The sequence below is a fragment of the Sycon ciliatum genome, chromosome 5, assembly GCF_964019385.1.
Source record: "Sycon ciliatum chromosome 5, ocSycCili1.1, whole genome shotgun sequence".
Lineage (NCBI taxonomy): Eukaryota > Metazoa > Porifera > Calcarea > Leucosolenida > Sycettidae > Sycon > Sycon ciliatum.
The window spans coordinates 2538647-2564832 of record NC_088647.1 but is presented as its reverse complement, the minus strand read 5'-3'; the positions used below and the strand labels follow the sequence as shown (position 1 = coordinate 2564832).

Here is a 26186-nt window from a genome sequence, read left to right as displayed (position 1 = left end):
ACTTGACGCTAAAGCTCGCTCCCTTTTCCAGCTAGCTCAGAGTCTGATGCGGAAAAGTGAAAAATAATTCGCTCCTTTCTGGCTTTATTTGGTTCAGCTTCCATCAAGGATTCATTTCGACAAAAGACGACTTGTCGAATCCGGGTAGATCGGATAGCCATTTTCAACTACATGCAGCATCTAACAACTCTTGAATGTATTTTCATGCTCGTAACTTCGTAAGTCGTAGATCTACCGCCGGTAGCGCAGCAGCTGTTACCATGGTTACAGTGACTCTGACTCTTCATGATATGACTGTCATGTACATGTAGTCGCTAGACTTCAGTACAGACTGCCCTGCCCAAATGCAACATGGAGTCGGACTTACAGGTACATGTAGATGTAGATGACTGTACAAGTCATGTACATGACTGTTTCCCTTTGACGGTTTGACTTACATAACTGTAGTCTTTGAAATATTGAGTGGCATGGCATGGCACAGGACAGGAGACGTCCAGCCTACAGCCTCATCATTCATGTACAGTCAGTGCTGGCAACTGAAATCCGACCCCCTTCCCGGCGCGCCGCGCAGTTGCCAGCACTGTATATCCCCTCACTACACTTTATAGTGATACATTTATATGTACTAGTGTTGTGTTGTGTTGTGCAAACCCTCCTTCTACTTCTAGTCTGTCTCATTTTGCCCCGAGATGTTTTGATGCATAGTGATTATGACGCTCATCATTTTGCTCCCTTGTTACTGGACAGTTCTGTCAGTTTGGTTTTAGCGAATTCAAATAAAGAAAGAAAGCAACACATGATGGAGGGCAGCCATCACCCCATTCTGATTCACCATGTTCACCAACGATCCGTCCGACTCCATGCCATGGCTGGGTCCAGGGCGCAGGCATGGGTGGTTTATAGTTTATACAACTTCCTGCCGGCTAGCCGAGTGTAGCTGGCCTGGGCCAAAGCTTGGCGAGAGGCAAACCTAGCTTCTGCTGCAGGGAGTCGTGAAAAATGAAAGCCACGACACTTGCTGCCATGCCACGACTCTTGAGCAAGAGTCTTCTTGTCTTGATACAGTAGATCTACAGTAATAGTATATTATTAGTCCCGGAAACGGCTTCCTGCTAGCGCTAGCTGCGGCAGCAGCTGGGCCGCTGCCGCTGGCTTAGCCTGGCTACTGGTCATGTGCACGTGCAGCGCAGGCCAGACGGAGGGGGTTTCCCCATATCACCGTTTTTGTTTGAAACTTTGATTTGAATTCGACTTTGAGTTTGAGCGTGTATTTCATGCTGTTCTTGTTCTCTTTCTTGTCCGTAATGTTGTTGATTGCATTGTTCAGAATGCTCTCACTTAGAAGTGGACGCTGCTTTCGAAGGAAAGTGGCGAATGGAGAAACTCTTCTTCTGCTCGCATCTGTGCTGGCAGTGTGTCGATTCGTGCCCGTCGAGACTGTGCAGCCCGAGGAGAATGTCGAGCCTGCAGATACTCCTGCGAGTGAGAGCATCATCATTAGTCCGCAGTCGCATATGTGGGGCCCTGGCCTGACATCAGCACGCAGCAACACCCCTGTGAGGTATTTCTTCGTACATGCCGTGCAACAAACAACCGGTGAAAAGTGAGTATCGGTACACATATCTAAAAAGCATTTTATGTACAACCCAAAGAAATTTATCTGAACCGTCTTTGAAAAGAATTCTGCACTTTGTTGTTACGGATATTCACAGCTGGCTTACCAGTGGTCTGTGTCTGAGTGTGAGGGTGACAGTGCTCCGAAGTGGACATGATGAAAGGTACATGGCAAAGTGCAGTTGGTACAAGTCTACGTTACCAGTACAATCATGGTATTAGATCAACAAAGTTACATACCGTAGAATCCTGCGGATAAGCCCATGGACTTATCTGTTGCACAGGGACATTTCAGTGGGCTTATACGCGGGCATTATAGGCTCATGGGCTTGTACGACGAAGCTTCGTGATGTTCAAACTTGACCTGGGCTTATGCGCGAGCATGGGCTTATACGCGGGCATGGGCTTATACGCAGGATTCTACGGTAGTACAACCATGTACATACACACCATGATCATTGTCCTGTGAATTCTGTGCTGGAATATATTTTTTAATAAACCCTGGCCCGACGTTCTCTCTCTCTCTCTCTCTCTCTCTCTCTCTCTCTCTCTCTCTCACACACACACACACACACATGCACACACACACACACACACACACACACACACACACACACACACACACACACACACACACACACACACCAGGGGCGTAGGAGGGGTTTTGGAAGTGGTACGACCAAAGGTCGGCGCGGCCGAAGGCCGTTTTGGAGGGGGGTCCGGGGGACCTCCCCCGGGAAAAATTTGTAAAAAAGACACAAAATCCTGCGTTCTGGGAACTTCTGGCGCAGTTTATAAGTCATAGAATTATTTCACGGGCAGAAGAGACGTGCATGGACATGCACAGATGCATGGCAGATTTTCGAGTACGAGTCTAGAAAAAGGTCAAAGTCTGATGCGCATATGCATCGATGGATCCTGATTTTTTTATTACGGTTTTGCACGTTCCGGACGGACAACACTTTTCGAAAAGTGGTACGGCCATGGTCGTACCAGTCGTAGCGGGTGCTACGCCCCTGCACACACACACACACATGCACACACACACATACGCGCACACACACACACACATAATGTACATTTGTAGGTAATATGTATGAGTATGTGCATGTGTGACTGTGCGACTGTACATGTGTGGGTGGGGGGGGGGGGGGGTGGGGGGGGGGGGTGTTACCGTGTGTGCATAAGCGTGGTCAATAGGCGGCGACCACGACGGCTTATACAGTCGTCCCTCTCTAATCCGGCACTTTATAATCCAGCACCCTCGATAAACCAGCACAATTTTCAGTAGCCAAAATGTCCTCTTCATGCACATTGCAGCAGTAAATCAGATTTGTTAATCCAGCACCCTCCCTAATCCAGCAGATTTTCGTGGCACAAATGGTGCCGGATTATAGAGGGACCACTGTAGTGAGGTGTAAAATTTGTGTAGTGCGGAAAGTGACAATGACCTGGTGTGACCTTGTCGCATGCTTTGTGGACACTACTTTCCTTACTTTGCACTTTAGGTGCTATCTTACACTAGTACCAGGTGAGAATACAGCTTGTTTGGCACTCACTGTCCTGGACATAAAACTGCTGTTTGGGAACTTGCGTTCCATCATTGTGTTGTTTTACTTTCCTGGAGATGACAACTCGCCAGGATGTTCTGCTGAGGATTAGGTTCAGACTCGGCAGTCCTATGGAAATGGGTGTGTTCGCAAGAAGTCTTGTTCTAGACATACGGCTGCTGTGAGTTCATCTATTGTGTTTCTTCTTTTCCATTTACTTGTTCTGCAGCTTTACTGCATCGCCGGGCGCGAAAAGTATTTTCGTTGATTTCCTGGACGGCACGGACACCCACACCGGAGTACACTATGAGGTGTTTGATCGACGTGACGGCTCACTAGCGGTTCGTTACCGTCTCTATCGCAGCTACAAGCAGCTGCGGATAGTCGTGAGGAACGTGGAAAATGAGTGGATTGGATCGTCTCCGTACATCCTTGATAGCGTTGAGAGTGAGAATTGCTTTTGTCCAGCACCACTGGATGCATTCAAGATGTCGTTTCGTTGCCCGCTGGAAGGATATGAGCAGATTAAGGTGGACTTGTCTCGCTTTGGTGATGTCAATTTGACGCAAACCATCCCCGAGACGATATCTCGCTTCTCCGATGCTCGCGGGGCGTGTTTTGCGCACTATTCGATCATCAACAACAAGGTTAGTTTAGTGCAGTCATGCTGTGTGTGTAGGGGGGGGGGGTGGGGGGGATGGAGATAGAGATAGGCATGCATTTATGTTTGTAACACACACACACACTCACACTCACACACACACACACACACACACACACACACTCACTCACACACACACACACACACACCTTGGACCTTGGACGCGCTGCCATATTCTGGCTATGCGGACCCCATGGGGGGTTGAGCAGGTTCGGAACAGTAGGGGCGATGACGGGATAGGTCCTGTGGTCTACTGAAACGCCGACCGCAATTGCAAACGATACAGAAGGAGCTACGGTCTGTGTTGGTTGCTCTGGCCGAGCCACGGCTGCACTTGTGACGTTTCATGCCTTGGCGCGATAGCACACAGCGGTTGCAGCGGGCGCAGTGGAAACTGCAGCGTTCGCAGGACATATTGTTTGTAACCGGTGACTCAAGTGTGTCAGAAGATGCCTCTGCTGGTGATGTTGGTGGCGAGCACTTGTGTCGGGCAAATCCACCCTTGCTCCGGAACCATCTGTCGCACTGATCGCAGTGACAGCTTCCTGGCTGTTGGCTTACGGGTAGGGCACGCGTAGCTGTACACTTGTGTCGCTTCCTGTCACTTACACGACTGAAGGAGCGGTGACAAGTTTGGCACACAACCGGTGATGGTCGAGGTCTGTTCTGCTTGTCTGGCAGACAACGGTAAGCCTGGCGCCATTTGGAGCGAGAAGAGGTGGCCACTTCATACCAGTCGTCAAGTGGTTTGACGTCACTCCGAACACAGTCTCGCCACCTTTTCCGCGGACCATGGGCAGGTCTCTTGTTTGGAAACGAACCGAACAGTAGAGCCTTCGGGATGCGCTCATCCTCCATCCTTGCCACATGACCAAGCCACTCAAGGCGACGTCTGCTGAGACGACACTCCATGTCCAAGGTATCTCCCCAGCGCTCCAGAACTTCAACATTAGTTATCCTGTCATTCCATACATCTTGACGACTGATGCCCAGAATGGTGCGGACACAACGGAGATGAAAGACAGACAACGCATGAACATCAGCCTGTAGCGGTACCCAGCATTCGGACCCATAGAGCAGAGTCGACAGCACACTGACCGTTTGATGGATATTGTCAGTGTTACATCGTGGAATATCGATTTCTTCAGAGCGCCAAACGCTTTGGCAGCTTGTGCAATCCGGGATGTGACATCATCATGACATCGGCCGTTGCTGTGTATGTTGGATCCAAGGTAACGAAAAGACGACACATGGGCAATCTCCATAGTTCGAATCGCGAGCGGCTCTAGATCGTCGTTAGAGATGTTGGGGCCAGAGACCATGAACTTGGTTTTGGTGGCACTGACGGTGAGGCCAAAATCGCTGCATACATCCACAAATACCTCCAAGGCTGAAACTGCGGCCTGGCGTGTCGCGGCCACAAGAGCGGAATCATCAGCAAACTGACACTCTGTCAGCTCCAGGGATCTATCACGGCGGCTACGGTGGTGGAGTAGCTTCCCATCTGGCTCGAAGAAGACCTTTGCGCCTACACCAGGGATAGGCTGCACGTGCTGGCGCCAACAATGCATCACTGCCCACATGAAGATGTTGAATAGGACAGGGGCCATGCAACACACACACACACACACACACACACACACCACACACACACACACACACACCACACACACACACACACACACACACACTCACACACACACACACTCACACACTCACACACACACACTCACACACACACACACACACACACTCACACTCTCACACTCACACTCACACACACACACACACACACACACACACACACACACACACACACACACACACACACACACACTCACACACACACACACACACACACACACACACACACACACACTGTGCTATCTGTACATGTTTTAGATATCCGGGCAAGCCAGACTGTGAGCGCTTATCTATTCATGCTCGATCCTGTGCAGCTGTATGCCAAGGTACACGGCCCTCACACCGGCTTCCGCATGTTCAGCGATGCTTTCCTATCTTCACTCGTCAGAAAGGTATCGCCATTGTTGTTAGCTTGAAGCTAGACTTACTTTCGTCCAGTGTGCTCTACAGTGGAGATTGGATATAACAACACTCCTTCGGGAGAGAACAAAATGTCACTATAGTCGATCTCTCACTAAACCCGATCTTCACAAATTGACTTACTAAACGATTTGGGCAACAGAATTGTGTTGCTAAACTCAATCTGTCGTTATACGCAAGGTCATCATATCCGATCTCCACTGTACAGTATATTAATTTGAAACTCGGGTATTGAGCCAATAATACAAGTAGAAAGGAAAAGGACATATGGAAACGAGTTATTAAGAGTCGAATGTCTCAGTACTCTGTCAGGTTTGTGCCTAGTTGTTGCACTTTCTGACTGTATATAGTATCTAGTTACAGTGGTGGAGAGTTACTCTTAACTCGTTTCCATATGTCCTTTTCCTTTCTACTAGTATATTAATTGTTCGGATTGAGAGCCAAGGATGGAGCAGGTCTCAGGTCATTGAATGGCAGCATCACATCAGTCAGTATCACATCCGTCAGTTTTGTGCTAATTGTTGCACGTTCTGACTCACCGGCATCTTGCTTATATTTGTTAGTGTTGGACACAAACAACGGATAACTTGTTAACCTTCGGTCCTTCTTTTTTCATATTAATTTTCTACTAATAGCAGCGGGCAGTTTGTTGCATGCTCGTCTAGACGGTAATCGGAAGTTCTTCCAGGGAAATCTACGGAGGTCTCATCTGTCATTTTCGTTTCATCTCCTACCTCGTCAAGTCGTGCTAGTAAGATTGCATGCGCTGTTGCAGCGTGGGTCTAAACAGTGTGCATGCGTGCTGTCAAGGCCCACTGTGATCAGATTGTTCATATAATCCATATCCGGACAGCTACTAGTGGCTGTTTCGACACCTTGTTGTAGGCCTCATCAGTGGAGCTGAGAGTGCCTGGTCGAACCGATCGCAATGAAGTCTGATTAAATCGACCGAAAGCATCAACATCACCGTGCTCAAACTGCGAGAAACACCGCGTGTCTTGCATGATAATTGTTTATGTATATGTGTGTGTGTACAGGTAAAACTGGCGGATGTGGAGTTCATCGTTAATCTTGGTGATTACCCGCAAGAGAAGCGACTACACAGTGCTGACAAGCTACCTGTGTTCAGCTGGTGCGGCTCGACCGAGTACGCTGACATCGTCATGCCAACGTACGACGTAACCCAGGCAACCGTTGATAGCATGTCAAGGTGAGTGAGCATTGAAGACTGTGCTGTCAGATGCTGGATATTTAAACGCCGTGCTTCTAAAGGCAACTGATCTCTTGTTGCAGTGGTCACTCAAGGGACTCAACACGGGTTTTGATGTTTTGTGTTCTTTGTTGTTGCTGTGCTGTTCTGATGCATACACATGCACACGCGTACACACACACACACACGTGCCGACACATTACGTCATCTCTAGGGTTCACGTGGACATGATCTCCAGTCAGTCTCGGCTGGAAACTGGTGACTGGGAGCGGAAACTTCCCAAGGCATTCTGGCGTGGCCGTGATAGTAGACAAGAGAGGCTGGATCTTGTCAGGCTGGCGAAGCAACAACCCGATCTACTGGATGCCGGTCTTACAAACTTCTTCTTTTTCCGCGAACAGGAAGAGGAGCTTGGGCGAGTACCGTACGTCTCGTTCCAAGAATTCTTCAACGTAAGTGTGTGTGTGTGTGTGTGTGTGTGTGTGTGTGTGTGTGTGTGTGTGTGTGTGTGTGTGTGTGTGTGTGTGTGTGTGTGTGTGTGTGTGTGTGTGTGTGTGTGTGTGTGTGTGTGTGTGTGTGTGTGTGTGTGTGTGTGTGTGTGTGTGTGTGTGTGTGTGTGTGTGTGTGTGTGTGTGTGTGTGTGTGTGTGTGTGTGTGTGTGTGTGTGTGTGTGTGTGTGTGTGTGTGTGTGTGTGTGTGTGTGTGTGTGTGTGTGTGTGTGTGTGTGTGTGTGTGTGTGTGTGTGTGTGTGTGTGTGTGTGTGTGTGTGTGTGTGTGTGTGTGTGTGTGTGTGTGTGTGTGTGTGTGTGTGTGTGTGTGTGTGTGTGTGTGTGTGTGTGTGTGTGTGTGTGTGTGTGTGTGTGTGTGTGTGTGTGTGTGTGTGTGTGTGTGTGTGTGTGTGTGTGTGTGTGTGTGTGTGTGTGTGTGTGTGTGTGTGTGTGTGTGTGTGTGTGTGTGTGTGTGTGTGTGTGTGTGTGTGTGTGTGTGTGTGTGTGTGTGTGTGTGTGTGTGTGTGTGTGTGTGTGTGTGTGTGTGTGTGTGTGTGTGTGTGTGTGTGTGTGTGTGTGTGTGTGTGTGTGTGTGTGTGTGTGTGTGTGTGTGTGTGTGTGTGTGTGTGTGTGTGTGTGTGTGTGTGTGTGTGTGTGTGTGTGTGTGTGTGTGTGTGTGTGTGTGTGTGTGTGTGTGTGTGTGTGTGTGTGTGTGTGTGTGTGTGTGTGTGTGTGTGTGTGTGTGTGTGTGTGTGTGTGTGTGTGTGTGTGTGTGTGTGTGTGTGTGTGTGTGTGTGTGTGTGTGTGTGTGTGTGTGTGTGTGTGTGTGTGTGTGTGTGTGTGTGTGTGTGTGTGTGTGTGTGTGTGTGTGTGTGTGTGTGTGTGTGTGTGTGTGTGTGTGTGTGTGTGTGTGTGTGTGTGTGTGTGTGTGTGTGTGTGTGTGTGTGTGTGTGTGTGTGTGTGTGTGTGTGTGTGTGTGTGTGTGTGTGTGTGTGTGTGTGTGTGTGTGTGTGTGTGTGTGTGTGTGTGTGTGTGTGTGTGTGTGTGTGTGTGTGTGTGTGTGTGTGTGTGTGTGTGTGTGTGTGTGTGTGTGTGTGTGTGTGTGTGTGTGTGTGTGTGTGTGTGTGTGTGTGTGTGTGTGTGTGTGTGTGTGTGTGTGTGTGTGTGTGTGTGTGTGTGTGTGTGTGTGTGTGTGTGTGTGTGTGTGTGTGTGTGTGTGTGTGTGTGTGTGTGTGTGTGTGTGTGTGTGTGTGTGTGTGTGTGTGTGTGTGTGTGTGTGTGTGTGTGTGTGTGTGTGTGTGTGTGTGTGTGTGTGTGTGTGTGTGTGTGTGTGTGTGTGTGTGTGTGTGTGTGTGTGTGTGTGTGTGTGTGTGTGTGTGTGTGTGTGTGTGTGTGTGTGTGTGTGTGTGTGTGTGTGTGTGTGTGTGTGTGTGTGTGTGTGTGTGTGTGTGTGTGTGTGTGTGTGTGTGTGTGTGTGTGTGTGTGTGTGTGTGTGTGTGTGTGTGTGTGTGTGTGTGTGTGTGTGTGTGTGTGTGTGTGTGTGTGTGTGTGTGTGTGTGTGTGTGTGTGTGTGTGTGTGTGTGTGTGTGTGTGTGTGTGTGTGTGTGTGTGTGTGTGTGTGTGTGTGTGTGTGTGTGTGTGTGTGTGTGTGTGTGTGTGTGTGTGTGTGTGTGTGTGTGTGTGTGTGTGTGTGTGTGTGTGTGTGTGTGTGTGTGTGTGTGTGTGTGTGTGTGTGTGTGTGTGTGTGTGTGTGTGTGTGTGTGTGTGTGTGTGTGTGTGTGTGTGTGTGTGTGTGTGTGTGTGTGTGTGTGTGTGTGTGTGTGTGTGTGTGTGTGTGTGTGTGTGTGTGTGTGTGTGTGTGTGTGTGTGTGTGTGTGTGTGTGTGTGTGTGTGTGTGTGTGTGTGTGTGTGTGTGTGTGTGTGTGTGTGTGTGTGTGTGTGTGTGTGTGTGTGTGTGTGTGTGTGTGTGTGTGTGTGTGTGTGTGTGTGTGTGTGTGTGTGTGTGTGTGTGTGTGTGTGTGTGTGTGTGTGTGTGTGTGTGTGTGTGTGTGTGTGTGTGTGTGTGTGTGTGTGTGTGTGTGTGTGTGTGTGTGTGTGTGTGTGTGTGTGTGTGTGTGTGTGTGTGTGTGTGTGTGTGTGTGTGTGTGTGTGTGTGTGTGTGTGTGTGTGTGTGTGTGTGTGTGTGTGTGTGTGTGTGTGTGTGTGTGTGTGTGTGTGTGTGTGTGTGTGTGTGTGTGTGTGTGTGTGTGTGTGTGTGTGTGTGTGTGTGTGTGTGTGTGTGTGTGTGTGTGTGTGTGTGTGTGTGTGTGTGTGTGTGTGTGTGTGTGTGTGTGTGTGTGTGTGTGTGTGTGTGTGTGTGTGTGTGTGTGTGTGTGTGTGTGTGTGTGTGTGTGTGTGTGTGTGTGTGTGTGTGTGTGTGTGTGTGTGTGTGTGTGTGTGTGTGTGTGTGTGTGTGTGTGTGTGTGTGTGTGTGTGTGTGTGTGTGTGTGTGTGTGTGTGTGTGTGTGTGTGTGTGTGTGTGTGTGTGTGTGTGTGTGTGTGTGTGTGTGTGTGTGTGTGTGTGTGTGAAAGAGAGGAGAGGAGAGATAAATGACTAGTTACATGTGTTGTGGGTGTGTACGCGGGGAGAGCATGTCGTGCAGTTTGTGATTGCTGCCAGCTTGCATGTACATTGTAGTGCACTGTACATGCATGAACACGCATATTTGTTAGTGACTGCAATTGCCTTCTCACAGTTTGTTGCATTTTAATGCTTGGTGTGTGTGTGTGTGTGTGTGTGTGTGTGTGTGTGTGTGTGTGTGTGTGTGTGTGTGTGTGTGTGTGTGTGTGTGTGTGTGTGTGTGTGTGTGTGTGTGTGTGTGTGTGTGTGTGTGTGTGTGTGTGTGTGTGTGTGTGTGTGTGTGTGTGTGTGTGTGTGTGTGTGTGTGTGTGTGTGTGTGTGTGTGTGTGTGTGTGTGTGTGTGTGTGTGTGTGTGTGTGTGTGTGTGTGTGTGTGTGTGTGTGTGTGTGTGTGTGTGTGTGTGTGTGTGTGTGTGTGTGTGTGTGTGTGTGTGTGTGTGTGTGTGTGTGTGTGTGTGTGTGTGTGTGTGTGTGTGTGTGTGTGTGTGTGTGTGTGTGTGTGTGTGTGTGTGTGTGTGTGTGTGTGTGTGTGTGTGTGTGTGTGTGTGTGTGTGTGTGTGTGTGTGTGTGTGTGTGTGTGTGTGTGTGTGTGTGTGTGTGTGTGTGTGTGTGTGTGTGTGTGTGTGTGTGTGTGTGTGTGTGTGTGTGTGTGTGTGTGTGTGTGTGTGTGTGTGTGTGTGTGTGTGTGTGTGTGTGTGTGTGTGTGTGTGTGTGTGTGTGTGTGTGTGTGTGTGTGTGTGTGTGTGTGTGTGTGTGTGAAAAGACCAAAAATTAGGGATTCACTGGCCAGAAAAAGCCACTTCATAGCTGTGTGGTGTAGACCAGGCTGAATAGTGGCGGTCAATTCTTCAGCCTTGCAACCTGTTGAATGGTGCAATCCCAGCACAAGCTGCTATGGCTTCTGCTGTAGCATCGCTATCAACGCCTCCGGCGATGGGCGTCCAATGGTCCAATGGTGTGTGCACCCATATGGTGCAGTGGTATGTGCAGCGATTTCCAATCGATAGGTAGCGGGTTCGATTCCCGACGATTATGGTCACACACGTCTTTCTTCTCTTTCTCAGACTCTTCCTGACTTTTCTTTCATTCTCCTGGGTGGTTACCAACAGCCAGTGTATGCCGGAGTATGTGGTGTGGTGTGTGTGTAGAAAAAGAAAAAAAAGAAACAAAAAGAAAAAAAGAAAAAATGGAAAAATGAAAAATAGGGATTCACTGGCCAGAAAAAGTCACTTCAACAGCTGTGTGGTGGATACCAGGCTAAAAATAGTGGCGGTCAATTCATCAGCCTTGCAAGCTGTTGAATGGTGTAATCCCAGCACAAGTTGCTATGTCTAACATAGCTGTTCGCTATCATCGCTCCCGCGATGGGCATGTCTAAGGTCTAAGGTGTGCATGTGTGTGTGTGTGTGTGCATAAAGGTGCACATGTGTTTGCTTTGTCAATAATACGGAGACGTCTCACTTCGTCTAGATTGTAATGCACAGTAGAAAGAGAGGAAGCTGTGTTGGAACTCGAAGCTTCTCGTTAACTCACACTCGTCAGGCAACTGGCAGCGGTAAACTCTGAGTTACAACAAGGCTTCCCATCCCTATCTGCTGTGTGGAAAGCTCTGCCTAAAACAGGCACTGAGTACTGTTGGGGCTATGGAGCACCTGCTGGCTGGGGAGATTGTAGTGTCGTCTGATAGTTGCCGTGCTGTTTTGTTGCAAGATATGACTGTGTGTGTGTGCGCATGCGTGCACATCTGTGTACTGTACGCTGTTGTTGCTGTGATCTCCAGCACAAGTACCAGATCAACCTTGACGGGACCGTGGCCGCATACCGCTTTCCCTGGCTGTTGGCGGGAGGCTCAGCCGTGCTCAAACAAGACTCTCCCTACTATGAACATTTCTACAAGCACTTAGAAGCATGGACACACTATGTGCCCGTAAAGCGTGATCTCAGTGACTTGCTCAAGCAGATCCAATGGCTGAAAGAGAATGAAGAAAAGGTAAAACCTGTTCTGTGATGTGTCTGTGTAGATTGTGCTATTTATTGAGTTTACTATCGTCGCTGTGCGTGGTGTGCTGTTTGTACATGTACATTGTGCGAAAGACCTGTGTGTGTCTGTGTGTTTGTGCGTGCACGTACGTTTGACTGCGTGTACGTATGTGTGTGTGTGCACATTTCTTTTGTTCTGCAGGCCAAGGAGATAGCGCGAAATGGCGTTCAGTTTACTCGGGATCACCTCATGCCGGAGAGCATCTACTGCTACTACGCACTGCTCTTTCAGGTAACCATACCGTGACTGTACTGTTACTATGCACTATGCGCTGCTATTTGATTGCTATGCACTGCTATTTGAGGTAACCATACCCATGTGGGTCTATTGATAGCATCAAGAGTACATAACCCCCAAGAGTGTGCAACTGTCTGCACAACCTCTATGCTGTGCTGCGACGGCAGAACTTCACATCAGGTGACATGGTTCAAAAGGTTACACTGGCAAACAGTGCAAAGTGACCACAAGAATTATGTACCCAAAGCTGGGTTGCGCACAGCCCTGTATCAATCATGCACAGAGTGCAAATAATGTGGACGGGTTCATCACGTGATGTGAAGTTCTGCCGTCGCAGACCCCATAGCTGGAGTTGCACACTCTTGGGGGTTATGTACTCTTGATAGCATTGTTACTATGCACAGTGCATTGGTGTAAGTGTGGGTCTACCCGTACATAATGATGCACTATACAAATTTCCCAACACTCGTTTCCGTTGCAGTAGCTTCTGCTGCTAATGTAGTGTCACACTGAGTAGTCATGCCCAGTTTCATACTGCTACTGTTGTGGGCGTTGGACTCCGTTAGGAAATCAAGCAGCCACAGGTCGCTGGCCTTGCAGCCGTGAGCAATGCAGGTTCCTTTTTGCAGTGTGTATGTGAACTACAGTGCGTGTACGCGCTAAAAGCAGTAAGGGCGCCGGCCCCGCTCATTCCACCTGATGTCAATGTCCACAACATTATGTGTAGAGAGGTGTGTAACCACATTATTATTATTTATTCATATTTTAATAGGGCAGTCCACATGGCTGCTCTAGTCATTAGCCTTAGGTCAGAATGTCCTTTACCTCCATGGCCCTTAGCATGTGTTCTGTGTTGTGCTGTGCTACAGCAATACGCTGACAAACTGAGAACGCCTGCGACTGTTCGTGATGGCATGGTCGAGGTGGAGCAGCCCAAGTCCACTTGTGATTGTAATGAGGTAAGTACAGTCACCCCTTGGGGCCAGAGAAAGCGGTCTTTAGTAGCAGGTGGTCCTTAGTTAGAGGTTTGCACCGCACAACCATAATAATTAATGTGAGAAGTACCAGGCTAGTCGCTAGTCACGGTGGTCTTTAGTTACAGCTTCTACTGTAAGACAAAATTCGATAAGGTTTTCTACACTAGCTCCCATGTGAGGGTGGTTCATGGCTGAAGATTTGGTGGAATTAGAACCGGGGACCAGAGACGTGAAAACTAATCCTGCCTCTAAAAATGCTTTATAGTGTGTGTGTGTGTGTGTGTGTGTGTGTGTGTGTGTGTGTGTGTGTGTATGTGCATGTGTGTGTGTGTATGTGGTGTGTGCATGTGCATGTATGCGTTGGCAGAATTCAAGCCCCCGTGATGAGCTCTAACCGTGAGACTAACTTGGCTACGAGTAATGGCTAGTACCATGGCAGGCAAGGGCAGCGCAAGACATGGAGTACAGGGGCAGACCCCTGACTCTCACCCTGCTCGCTGAGGTAGCTTCGTCATGCAGTGCTCAGCAGTTTAGTGATAATGCTTGGAATGCTCGCTGCGGCAACGGCTCACGAACAGAGGTATGCTTTCAGCCGGGCACCAATTTAGTGAAAGCTTCTAACATGCTGCTCAAAGATGATGTGCGGAATTCAGAATGCTGTCAGCTCTTCAAGATCAGGTGATAATCTACTTGCTGTGGAGAAACGTAGGACGGTAGGTGGCAGCTGGGCGTCACTGGTAACCTTCCTGCACTGGAAAGTTCCCAGCAGGTTCTGGGATCCTCTCTGTAGGTGCACTTACTGTGACTTAGGCACGGTAGCCCATACTGTGTGTAGTCAAGTGCATGTACCCACCTCTACACACCATACATGTATGTACCTCTACACACCATACATGTGTTTTCAGTAATAGGTTTAGACTTCCTTTATGAGTCGGTAGGAATCGAGGAATGAAGTCGGTGACTGTTGCTTGTATCTGTGCTGCTAACATATAATTCTACTAACACTAGCAGAGTAGGAATCCGTATCCATCCCTGCAGTACATGTACATCAGCAGTACATGTACACATCACATTCTGCCACCGTGAGCACACGCCACCACTACCTGCAACGAGATGGCAGCACGCATTGTTGATTTTACTTCAGTAGGGAAATTAAGGTCAGGAGAAGAAGCAGCAGCAACAGCTGTCGGCCTATATTAATCAATCATTGGATTAGTGCAGCCTTTCACATGTTCATCATCAGCATGTTTATCCTAAAAACGTTATTGGGAAAAGGTAAAAAAATGGAAGAATACATGAAAGTTTGTTTAACTCTATTTGCTGATGAGTGATGAAGGATATGATCAAAAATGGAGAAGAATAAACGAAGAATAAAACCTAAGCTAAGAAACTAAATAGGTAAGGTTGACACTAAAAAACAATGCCGTGTGAATTTCAGGCAGTGTACTGTTCTAATGGAGTGTGGGGTTGTCAGCCGTGTGCACTCCAGCACTCTTGCAGATCTCTTGTCGGTTGACTCTGAATGTACGAGCAGTTGTATAATCGTATCGTTGCATTGGAGTCGTCGTCCATCACTGGCCACCACGCCCAACTCTACGCAGGTAGCTCTCCGCATCGTCAGCCTTCACACCGGACATTGCGGAGCTCTTCGGTCGGCCAGTGGCTGGCTCCATACCCAGCCAGTACTGAGGATCACGTCTGAACAACACACAAACACGATCCAGGTTGAGGGACGTGAAAATGGGGAAAAGCGTGAAGAAAAAATTGACTGCCATCTGGACTGACCCAGGGACCCTGTATTATGTGGGCTGGGATGCTCTACCACTATGCACTAAGCTATGGTGTAGTAATCATCCAAGCAGAGGCTATCCCTCAATACATTTAATAAATTTACCAGTTCTGAAATAATTAAACCAGTTGTTGTTTGCTATGGATTTGCAGATTCCATGCCATTTCGGCGGCGCACTCAAGTTCAGCGCCAACCACGTGAGCGTGACCGTTTCAGCGCCGGATTTTACAGTGCCAAATATTTCAGCGCCGAATATCTCAGCGCCACATAAATCAGCGCCGTATATTTCAGCGCCAATTTATTATACAGTGTGTATGTGTGAACATGGCCTGTAATGACTATGACTGTACAAGCACTTCGAGTACTGTATTGACTTCGCGCTCTACTGTATAGCGCTGTACTTTATCGCACTGAACTGCTTCGCGCTATAAGTTATAAGTTTACGTTTTCGCGCTGAGTTGCTTGCGCTGATAGTCATGGCGCTGAAGAAGCGGGCGCTGTGAAATCAGGCGCTGAAATGTATCGCGCTGAAACGGTCACGCTGAAGTGGCAAGTCACCTCTGTTGCATTGCCCGTATCAGTATGGAGAGATAGCAGCTCACCTCTGTTACATAATATTCAGGTTACATCACCACGCCACACTGCAGTCTTGGCTTGGCTGACTCGCTTGACCAGCATGACCATTTTGAGCAAAATTCAGTAGGTATACTAGTATTTAAATTTCACACCTAGAAAGTGCTCCAGCAGACACACCTCTGAACCAAGCATGCTACCCTGTCCCCACAGAATAACGCGGACGAAATCCTAAAATTATGTGCATAATTATGCAGGCGAAAACAGGCCATTATGCGGCAAATATGCGGTATAATGCGGTAATTATGCACGAATTCTCTGTTATTTGTACAACTTTAGCATGCAGTTTCATGCAAGTATACAACTTTGTCGTACAAACTCATGCAACGGTACGACTTTGTAAATTGTAGTACATTTTCAACATTATTATAAATGTACTATTTTCTTGTACATCCCATGAATAACGTGGGTTTTACGCAAAATCTCTCGAAAACGCGGAAAATTGTGCGTCCGCCTGGGGACAGGCTTCCCTTATTCAGGACACAATTCACTGTTCCCAGTCAAGTTGTACTGATTCTAAGGCAACTCTACAATCCTGACACCTTCCCTAAAAGGATAGATGAGTCTGATCCCCACCGTATCTGCAATTGATGGGTTCCATTGATAATATCCATCATGGCAGATAGTCAGTCCCCTATCTGAACAGACTGATGTTATCCGATTGCCAGAGTATTGACACTACCTACCGGACACCCAGTCAACACTGTGATGCAGTCAGAATGTTCTTGTTCCACCCAAAACACTATTTCTGAGAGTGGATTGAGCATGCACAGTGCCCACTAAACTTACTTTGTGACCTGTGAGCGCTTCTTGGCCTCTTCGAGCCACGTGCCGTAGCGCTGTGTGACCGGTGCCATGATGCCGCGCTCGTCTTGCAACTGTACATTGTTGTGTTATGATAGTGTGCAGTCACGGTGTCAGTGGGGTGATGGCAAGGAGACAAGACAGGACGTGAAGACACACACACACACACACACACACACACACACACACACACACACACACACACACACAGAATTGGTGCTGCTGCAATTGATCACACTGGCAAGTGAAATTGCAACAGGCACACGCTCCATACGCCCCAAAAAAGCAGCCTCCAACGCACAATATATACTCAGCCATTCTAGTCATGCATGACTCATACAACCCAAACAAACAGACTAAGGGACCATCCGGCATGATCGATAAATTTCGCGCGAAGAACAGTTTGATGCGTGTCTAAGGCAGTAAGCACTCACCGCCTCGGACATGGCCCGGATGTGCCTCGGCTCAAATCCACAGCAGCCTCCGATGTAGCGAACACCTAGGTTGAAGGCGTCCACAGCATATTTGTGTGCATCAGTACGACTTATCGTTCTAGCATCCAGAGCTGCAGGGTTACAACACAATTCACACAAAAACATGACATGCAGGTTTTGAATTCTTTGCAGACTCTAACACAGTCACTAGCAAGTACTCGTCCACTCATTAGACGGGATTCACAGCAGCATGTTTGAGGTGCAATGCGCGATGCGACATGATCTGCGATGCCGGAGTACGATGCAAACGCACAGAATGTGGTTCACAGAAGAAGTCAGCAGTGCAACCTGGCTCTGATGACCATGAACATGTTGTAATCTATACAGCATGCCTCAGACAGACTGCAAGTACTGTAAAAGCAGAAATTATCGATGGTGTAATAGTTTCTGTATTCTCCAAAACCGGCGGTTCGGTGGAGGGAAATTTTCGGTAAACCCGTTTTCCAGGTAAGTGTACTACCAAGAGTCCATAAACAAGAGTATGCAACTGTGATCTCTTTTCTATGGCCATAGTATGGGCCAGATGCGCGGCGCGCTGCCTTCATTACATCATTCAGCTGCAGCCTGGGCACTGCGGAACATCAAACACCGCACTTTCCCTCTGGTTTGAAATGAACTTTTGTACGGAACTGGAGTTCACGCGGCAAAATTTAGAGATCGCGTAGGTACTGGAACAAATCGAGCAAAACCGGATGGGCTCGTACGAGAAATTGTGGGTTTGAGTGCATGCTTTCAGAGCGTGATGAAGGCAAATTACGTAATGAAGGCAGCGCGCCGCGCACTGACCCATAACCACAGTTGCATACTCTTGTTTATGCACTCTTGGTACTACTTGTAGTGCTAGTAGTACCAACATTTTCGGTTGTATTTTAGGTAAAAATTGTTGGCGCCGAAGTTATCGAAAATAAAACCTCACCGAAAATATCTGCTTTTACAGTAAATACAATACATGCAGCAAGTGTTGCTCACCAAATGGGAACTCGTACATGGACTGATAACCGACAAGACCGGCATCGGGAGTGTGATAACCAAACGGCTGCACTGCAAGGTAGATGTGATTCATCCCGGCTGCTTCCAGTCCCTGCTTCATCATGGCCACGGTTTCCAGGCACTTGGTCGGCCCGAAGCGGCAGTTGACACCCACCACGTGAGCACCGGCCTGTGCAAGTCGTACGGCGCAGTCCTGAGGTGACACGCCGTCGATATCGCCCTCGGGTCCGATGCACACCGTTGCCATCACCGGCTTGCCGCAGCGTGACAGAACCTCCACGGCCCAGCTCGTCTCCTCAGTTGTGTCCAGATACTGCAGTCATAACAACAACAATAATTATTGTTTTCACATAGAGGGTTCAAAGGAGGTTTACAGAGTCTGTTGCAACTCCGAGTGCATTGTGTTGAGCCCTCTTTGCTGGCTACAGGAAACCTCTTTGTGTGAAACAAATTTTTTAAGTATTTATTTCACGGCTCTCCCGAGACTCAATCAGAATAGAATTTTCCGCATCCGCAGGAACACCACCCTCAATACCAGCCTCAAGGATCAAGGCGCAGGTGCAGCTCCTAAAGCGGCGGGGTTGAGTAGATCAGACCCACCACCAAGTGGTCGCAGACCGAAAATCCCATTCGATGATGGAAAACTCAAGGTACAAAGGACATGGATTGATCAAAATTCAGCACCTTTGAGGGAAAGGGAAGCACAAAAGCAGTGCTATTGATAGTTCAAGACGTTGTAGGTCTACTCGGGGTCCTTGTCGCATACATGAACTTGAAACACTGGAACATTCACTGCATCCACACTGCTTGGAAGCTCGTCTCCTAGGGCAGTGACTTGATAGTACACACAGCGGTGTATTGTATTGACTGACGTGAACAAGGTAAACCGCATGAAGCAGTTGACCAATGCCAGGTTAAAACTAAGCTATGGTAGTGGTCATGAGATGGTGACAGGGTGTGCGGGAGAGCGGAACAGTCTGCTGATCCTAGTAGTGGGCATATTTAGCCAGGCTGGTGTTTAGTGTTATATGCACAGGCTCCTCTCTCTCTCTCTCTCTCTCTCTCTCTCTCTCTCTCTCTCTCTCTCTCTCTCTCTCTCTCTCTCTCTCTCTCTCTCTCTCTCTCTCTCACACACACACACACACACACACACACGCACACTGCTCAACCTTTCAGATGTTAGATCAAAGGCGAAAGTACAGGGTGAGGCATATTGTGCCATGGACCAGGCTTACCTCGGCGACAACAAAGTCAAAGGTGTTCTCCATGTAGAAGTCCAGCTGCTGCTGGAACTCGGCTTGTACAATATCTTTGCCGGCGCCGTTCTCATAGGACTCTGTCTTGGTCACGCCACCGGCTATCAACACATCGGTCTGTGCCCCGGAAGCAGCTTGCATCACTATCTCACATGCCGCCCTGTTGATACTTCCCTATGGACAGGACAGATTACAAGCAAACAAAAACAAACAAGCAGGCTCAAACAAGTACACCCTTGGATACAGCATGATAAAAAAAAACTTTCAAGAATGTTTTACAACTTAACACATGAAGTTACACATGGAGACACCTTTGATGACGAAACCTCATCCGATGGTATCATCAGCTATCCGCACTGCACGGGGTGTGTTGGTGCACGTGTGTTGCTGTTGTCAGAAATGAAGTCTTCGTCGTGAGTTTGTCATAATGCAGTTGTGTTTCCGTCGTTTACTTATCTTTCAAATGTGACTATCTCGTCCAATTGTCTAAATGTGGAGACGGCACAGGGCTGGGAGCAGGAATGAATAACAAAAATACTACGCAAGACCAAGTGTATTTTGGAAAACATCGATGTGTGAACCCCTGCATGAGAGTTAGTTCTGTGTAAGACTTCTCATTGACTATCAAACTGGGATTCGAATATACATGTACCGTAAAATCCCGCCAGAGCGCCCCTACCTCCTCGACGCTTCAGGTGGAGAGGGACGGATGGGCGAGTCCTACTTGCCGCATTCAGTACTGTACATGAAAGTACTCACCCTACGAAAACTGCTCGTGCATCTCGTACACCGACCAAAGGTCAAGAGCCAGGAGTCGTACAGACCCGTCAAAACTCAGGTTTTGTGCGATCCCTGGTCAAGAGGGTGGGCACTGTTACGTACATTTCCAATGGGGTCGAGCACGCGTCTGCAGTACAGTACGGCATCACAGACTGTGACAGGGTCATACGAGGATACAACCAATCACGTCCCTGACAAGAAGTCAGGGAGGGGCGGATGGGAGAGACGGGGCGCTCTGGCGGGATTTTACGGTACATGTACATGACTGTACTCTTGAGGGGGTCCCCAATGGCATCCAGGCACTTTCCAAAAACTCTGAGGCATTGCTGAAGTCAAGAACAAACAGACGTGTCTATGATGCATGTACCGTATTTTCCGGAGTATAAGCCGCACTTTAAAGGGGAAGTTAAGGCAAAAATTAAAATTTCACCAGTTGTAGTCTTCGGGGTGCTGAGTCGAATGGTCTTGGTCCGAGAAAGCTGAGACGCTCCCTTCCTACTTGAATCCCAATCGAACTCGCGCATTTCCACCGAAACTGGGTGACTGCGCCCTACTAGATGGGGATTTGTATGCAAAATGTCACTAAAAGCGCCATTTCGTTCTTATAAAAGCACGGATGACCACGATTGGCCCATGTGTTGTAGTCTTTTGGACGCTGAGTCGACTGGTTTTGGTCCGAAAAGGCTGCGATGCAGCGTTCCTCCTTTATTCCAATCGAACATGGTTGAACAAGCGGTAACGTGCTCCTGGGTGCCCAAATCACCTGGTCACCACGCCAGCAGGCGACAACTTTCACACCAAGGTTCAACTCGAGTTCAACTCGAGTGACAGGACTGCACCCAAAAAAGGTCAAACAGGCTAGTAAGTTGTACCCTGCAGGCACGGTGACCAGGTGACTGGTGTACGCAGGAGCACGTGACCGCTTGTTCAACCATGTTCGATTGGGAATATAGGAGGAACGCTGCATCGCAGCCTTTTCGGACCAAAACCAGTCGACTCGCCGTCCAAAAGACTACAACACATGGGCCAATCGCGGTCATCCGTGCTTTTATAAGAACGAAATGGCGCTTTTAGTGACATTTTGCATACAAATCCCCATCTCGTAGGGCGCAGTCACCCAGTTTCGGTGGAAGTGCGCGAGTTCGATTGGGATTTAAGTAGGAAGGGAGCGTCTCAGCTTTCTCGGACCAAGACCATTCGACTCAGCACTCCGAAGACTACAACTGGTGAAATTTTGATTTTTACCTTAACTTCCCCTTTAAACACCAGTCATTCACCCAAGAAGTCGGTGCGGCTTATACAGTCAGACCTCGCTTAACCGCACACATCTGTTTTCCACAAAAAAACATCCGGATAGGCGAGGTAACCGGATAACTGAACACACATACTGTGTATGCATGTGGCATGTCAAAAGCAGTGACATTGTACACACATGTAGACGGGTCCTATGCAGTACAACTAGCGTACACAGTATGTAAAACAAGCGAGAAAAATGACAAGTGCAGGCAACTGAGTGCTGTCCGCATACACCCAGCAGGTCAAGGACCTCATTTGCTTGCACAACTCCCTGATACTAGCTTCTGCAAGCGCTAGCCAGCCACATGCAACCGGATACGACGAAGCTTTTTGTAGACATTTTAACCAGTTTGTACACAAAATCATTCACCGGTATGCGGATCGCGAGGTCTGCTTATGTTGTATGCAAACATATGCTGCACATCGGTACCCAGCGATTTTCTTCCGGATGGCGAGGGATCCGGATAAACGAGGTCTGATTGTACTACGATGGTCAAATTAATGGCGATAAATAGGGCGGATATCTGTACTTGGTGACAACAAATCTGGGTGCGAATTACTGTAAACCGCCCAATATTCGCGTCACTAAATTTTCGCGATTTCTCAGAACCAGCAAGTTTGCGATGGCAAAAGTTCGCGAAGCACTGGGGCCACTTACATACACCCACTGTTGAAGTTGGATTTCACGATGGTTAATATTCGCGTTATGCTCTTTTGAAGTCTTTTCCGCGGAAATAGTGAACATTAATCCGTCGCGAATATTAGGCAGTTTACAGTATACTGGAATGTGGCGTACACTCTGGAAAATAGTACAAAATACACTGCATTGCTGTATCATAGATACACTTACGGTTGTAGCACGCTCTTCAGCGCGTGCCGACCAGAAGGTACAGGCCTGGAGAACGTCCGCTCCGTTGTGAATGAACTCACGATGTACCTGCAGCACTGTGACACAGTGCACGATGGCCGCCCGAACAACAACAACAACAACAACACAACAACACAACAAACAAGACACATCATCATGGACTTTGTATGGGAGTAGATGGGGAATAAACAATTTCTTTCTTGTTTCTCCGCAACAACGAATTTCTTGCCAGATTTTGTTTCCAGTCGGGATACCGGTAAGGTGCGATATGTCCCATATTGAAGTTTGAAAAACATCCGACATCTTTGGGACAATGAACAGCCAACATAATGCTATTTCCCCATCTATTCCCATGCTAAGTGCAGTGCAGTGCACTTTATTGTAGTAGGGTAGGACGTGTGCCCCCCCCCCCCCCCTCTCTCTCTCTCACACACACACACGCACGCACGCACGCACGCACACACACACACACACACACACACACACACACACACACACATATGCGTACAGACCTGCAAAGCTACCAAAGCGGTTGAGTATCAACAATGTTCCCCTGTGCAGCGCCTCTAGCTTACCTGTGTCACGGTGCTCGATGGCTGCCTCCGGAGTGAAGCCAGCGCTTGCATAGCCGCGTTGCTGCATTGTCCAGATCATGCCACCGTCACCGACAACAACACCCTCAGACAGCCGCTGCAGCAAGTCCTTCTTCAAACTCTGCCGCCGGATAATCGTGGAAGAGTAACACCATAACAATGCAGAACAGCTTTCGACGTTGTGTTGCAAAAGAAGGATCCACGAGCGGGATTCGAACCCAGCACCTTGTCTTTCCGGGACAGTTCCCTACCGATTAGGCTACCGGAGATCACACACACACACACACTCATGGGTCCTTCTTGCTACACTGCTCCCTCGCCCCAACAGGCTGTGTCCTCACGTCATACCTACTCGCGCGCGCGGGGGGGGGGGGGGGTACGATGGGTCGTGCCATTGCCAGGCGCCAATGTTGCAAAAGAAGGATCCACGAGCGGGATTCGAACCCAGCACCCCTGTCCGTGTAAGGTTCCTGGACAGTGCCATTCCGATTAGGCTACCAGGGGTCGCACACACACTCATGGGTCCTGCTTGCTAGAGTTGGTAGCACGTGCACTTAATTTAATTTTTTTAATGTTTTACTGAAGACACAACTTACTTGTAAGAAGAGGGAAGAGAAGTAGCAGGACAACACAGCACTGGGAAGAGTAGGGGCTCCAAGAAAGAACCTGTGCTGGTGAGGCAAGCCAACAACGCCGACCTGTGGTCTCGGCGTTGCCGCGAGCTTGCGCACCATGGGAGTTGATGGGGAGAGGGGAGGAGCATGCACAGTTGTGGCCAAAGAAATTCGACGTGCGAGTCGAAAGTAGCGCCGCATTTCTATTCCAATTAGTACATCATGCACGATCCAAAAGCGCATCCGGAGGCCGCAGGAGCCGCATGAGACTTGGCGCCGATTTCGGCCCATGGGTTAGATTTCTTTGGCCACAACTGTTCCTATAACAAAACCGAAAAAGATTGACAATTACGCATCGCAGTGAGTGCGTTCGATTATGCCAGCGAATCGATTCGCACTATTCACATCACGTACCCAATGTGAATAGGGTGACTGGATTCTGAATCGATTCCAAGGCTCATGACATGAAATTGAACGGCGAGAATCCATTCATGAATCGATTCAAGTGCGTACTCGAACGCACTCAGTAGCAGCTCGTCGTATGTCACGTATCACAGAAAAGGTCTCAGTCACACAGTGTGGACACTGGATAGTACTGCTTGACACATCATGTGATATCAACATGGACATAGCCACAGGCACGGCAGTCACCACCCGCATCATGGCAGGTGGTTTCTTGCAGAGCTTGCACAGAAACGAAACATTCACTGAAGTGACTGCTACATTCTGAATGTACTCGGGTGGAGAAAAAAAATCACGGTTTAGCTATACACATAACACACCAGGTCGGTCACCAGAACGTCTTCTATATTGACATTGTAGAGGGGACGGTTCGATACCGGAACGGTTTGACAGCCAAAGTTGTATAGACCCAAACGGATCATCAGCGTGGATTGTTCACTCGAAATATGTTTGTGGAAGGAAACTGGCATGTTGAAGTTTGCTCTGAGGCCAGAGTCAATCCAACTGAGCCACTCCTTTGTGTTGGCCCATTGCCTCCAAGTTGTCCAATTTTTCGCTTCAAATCAGATGTGGCTCCAAACCGGAAAGGTTTTAGAGTTCACGTCAAATTCACTCTGAGTTCTGAAATTAGGTAATTGATATCGCTCCACGACGGCCAGTACAGAGTAGGAATAAGCCTTAAGTGTGCTACCATTAGTTTTCATTGGTATCGTAGGTGCTTTATTGGCGAGAGGCGAGCCGCTGTTTACCTGCTACAATAAGTTGATTTTTCGAAACACGTAAAACTCAAGTCACAGTGCGAAGCAACACGTCACTCACCTGCTTGGTATGGCGCTTCTGGTTATCGCAGAGCCATGCAATTTTGGCTCGGAGTAAAACACATCGTCTCACTGAGTGCGTTCGATTATGCCCGCGAATCGATTCAAGTGCATTCAAGTCGTTCGATTTTCACGCCATGAGCCCTGGAATCGATTCGGAATCCACATTCACCCTATTCACATGGGGTGGTGTGAATAACGTGAATCGATTCATGAATAGATTCGCGGGCATAATCGAACGCACTCACTGTGACATATGTTTTCTAATCTAAATACCAAGAGAGAAAGTGAATATTGAGTCCGTTCCTGTTTGCAACCTATTTCCCATTTGAACCCGTCCCCTCTACAGTGTATTAGGAATATAGCAGCCAATGTAGATCTACACAAACAGAAGGACGAATAGTTGCAATTATTTCGTAGCTTTCGTGAAACTCTCTCAGAGTTACGAAATTGGGATTGTTCGTTCCTCCGTTTGTGCATTCCGCTCTTTGCCTCCGGCAAATAATAATCGAGCCCTCTACGCGTGTACCTGGTATACGGACGGTGGATGAACCTCACATAGCAGCTAATGTATTTCCATTTTTCCCCGAACAGAGGACCTAGGGTGGTCTAGCCGGCTCACTGCCAGATCGCTAGTGTCCGTGTTGTTGTGGGATGGATATGATTGAATAGTCACGGTCCCCGCTGGCCGCAGTTGCGTTCCGGCACTCACTCACCCTCTTCGCTTCTGGCTCTTCTGCCATTGGCATGGGTTCGTCCATTCCGTCCATGCTTGTTCACGTATTAGTCTAGCCTAGCACCTGACCGGCGAGCAGTCTCTACTCTCCTCTAACTCTCTACTACTCTAGCTACCAACGCAACGCTCGACGCAGAGTCACCAAGCACTGACGGCCGCTCAAGAAGAAGGCACTCCTGTCGTTCTGACAACTGGTTGAGAGCCCCGTGTTGTTTTTGACTTTGAAAGAAGGACATATTAGGTCCAAATCTGAGCAATACACAGCAGCGGGACTACTAGTCGACTGGCTCTGCGAACCACTCCACAACATTCGAAGTTTACCGCCAAAACCAGGCCGAAGTCGACGATATCGATAGTCGATAGGGCTTGGGTAGCCGGGACGGCGGGAGTAGCCGGGGCCGTGAAAGCGGACTTTTGAAGTTTTGTGTGCGAAATGCGAATGCGCATATGCATAGTCGACGCGTCGCGTCCCTAGCATGCTATCATGGATCAGTGTGGATAGCGCTGCGGCAGCCTGCGGAGAAGTGCGGGCCGACCACCAGGACTTCTGGTGTGACGTCACGCTTCCTGCAAATAATACCGAAAAAATTAC

General features: G+C 48.5%; 2 protein-coding genes across 2 annotated transcripts; one reads left to right on the top strand and one right to left on the bottom strand.

The window, feature by feature from the left end:
• Positions 1–1254: 1254 nt before the first annotated feature.
• Positions 1255–14468, top strand: LOC135817147 (protein O-glucosyltransferase 2-like). Its single transcript, XM_065330270.1, has 9 exons — positions 1255–1603; positions 3394–3811; positions 5784–5861; positions 6927–7099; positions 7314–7551; positions 11987–12196; positions 12389–12478; positions 13354–13443; positions 13829–14468. The coding sequence occupies exons 1-9, from the start codon at positions 1275–1277 to the stop codon at positions 13853–13855; spliced, it is 1653 nt and encodes a 550-aa protein (XP_065186342.1). The 5' UTR covers positions 1255–1274; the 3' UTR covers positions 13856–14468.
• Positions 14469–14575: 107 nt separating this feature from the next.
• On the bottom strand, positions 14576–25840 carry LOC135817148 (betaine--homocysteine S-methyltransferase 1-like). The gene is made up of 8 exons (XM_065330271.1): positions 25575–25840; positions 22947–23085; positions 22354–22448; positions 19407–19601; positions 18151–18484; positions 17122–17252; positions 16673–16761; positions 14576–15159 (listed from the first exon to the last, which is right to left on the bottom strand). The coding sequence occupies exons 1-8, from the start codon at positions 25626–25628 to the stop codon at positions 15033–15035; spliced, it is 1164 nt and encodes a 387-aa protein (XP_065186343.1). The 5' UTR covers positions 25629–25840; the 3' UTR covers positions 14576–15032.
• Positions 25841–26186: the final 346 nt, after the last annotated feature.

Coding starts and splice junctions, on each gene's coding strand:
- LOC135817147 (XM_065330270.1), top strand. CDS start 1,275: ATGCTGTTCTTGTTCTCTTTCTTGTCCGTAATGTTGTTGATTGCATTG. Junction 7,552..11,986: donor CGTTCCAAGAATTCTTCAAC/GTAAGTGTGTGT, acceptor TGTGATCTCCAG/CACAAGTACCAGATCAACCT. Junction 13,444..13,828: donor CCACTTGTGATTGTAATGAG/GTAAGTACAGTC, acceptor ATGCGTTGGCAG/AATTCAAGCCCCCGTGATGA.
- LOC135817148 (XM_065330271.1), bottom strand. CDS start 25,628: ATGGACGGAATGGACGAACCCATGCCAATGGCAGAAGAGCCAGAAGCG. Junction 23,086..25,574: donor AAGAGCCAGAAGCGAAGAGG/GTGAGTGAGTGC, acceptor ATCCGGCGGCAG/AGTTTGAAGAAGGACTTGCT. Junction 17,253..18,150: donor CATGTACGAGTTCCCATTTG/GTGAGCAACACT, acceptor GTAACCCTGCAG/CTCTGGATGCTAGAACGATA.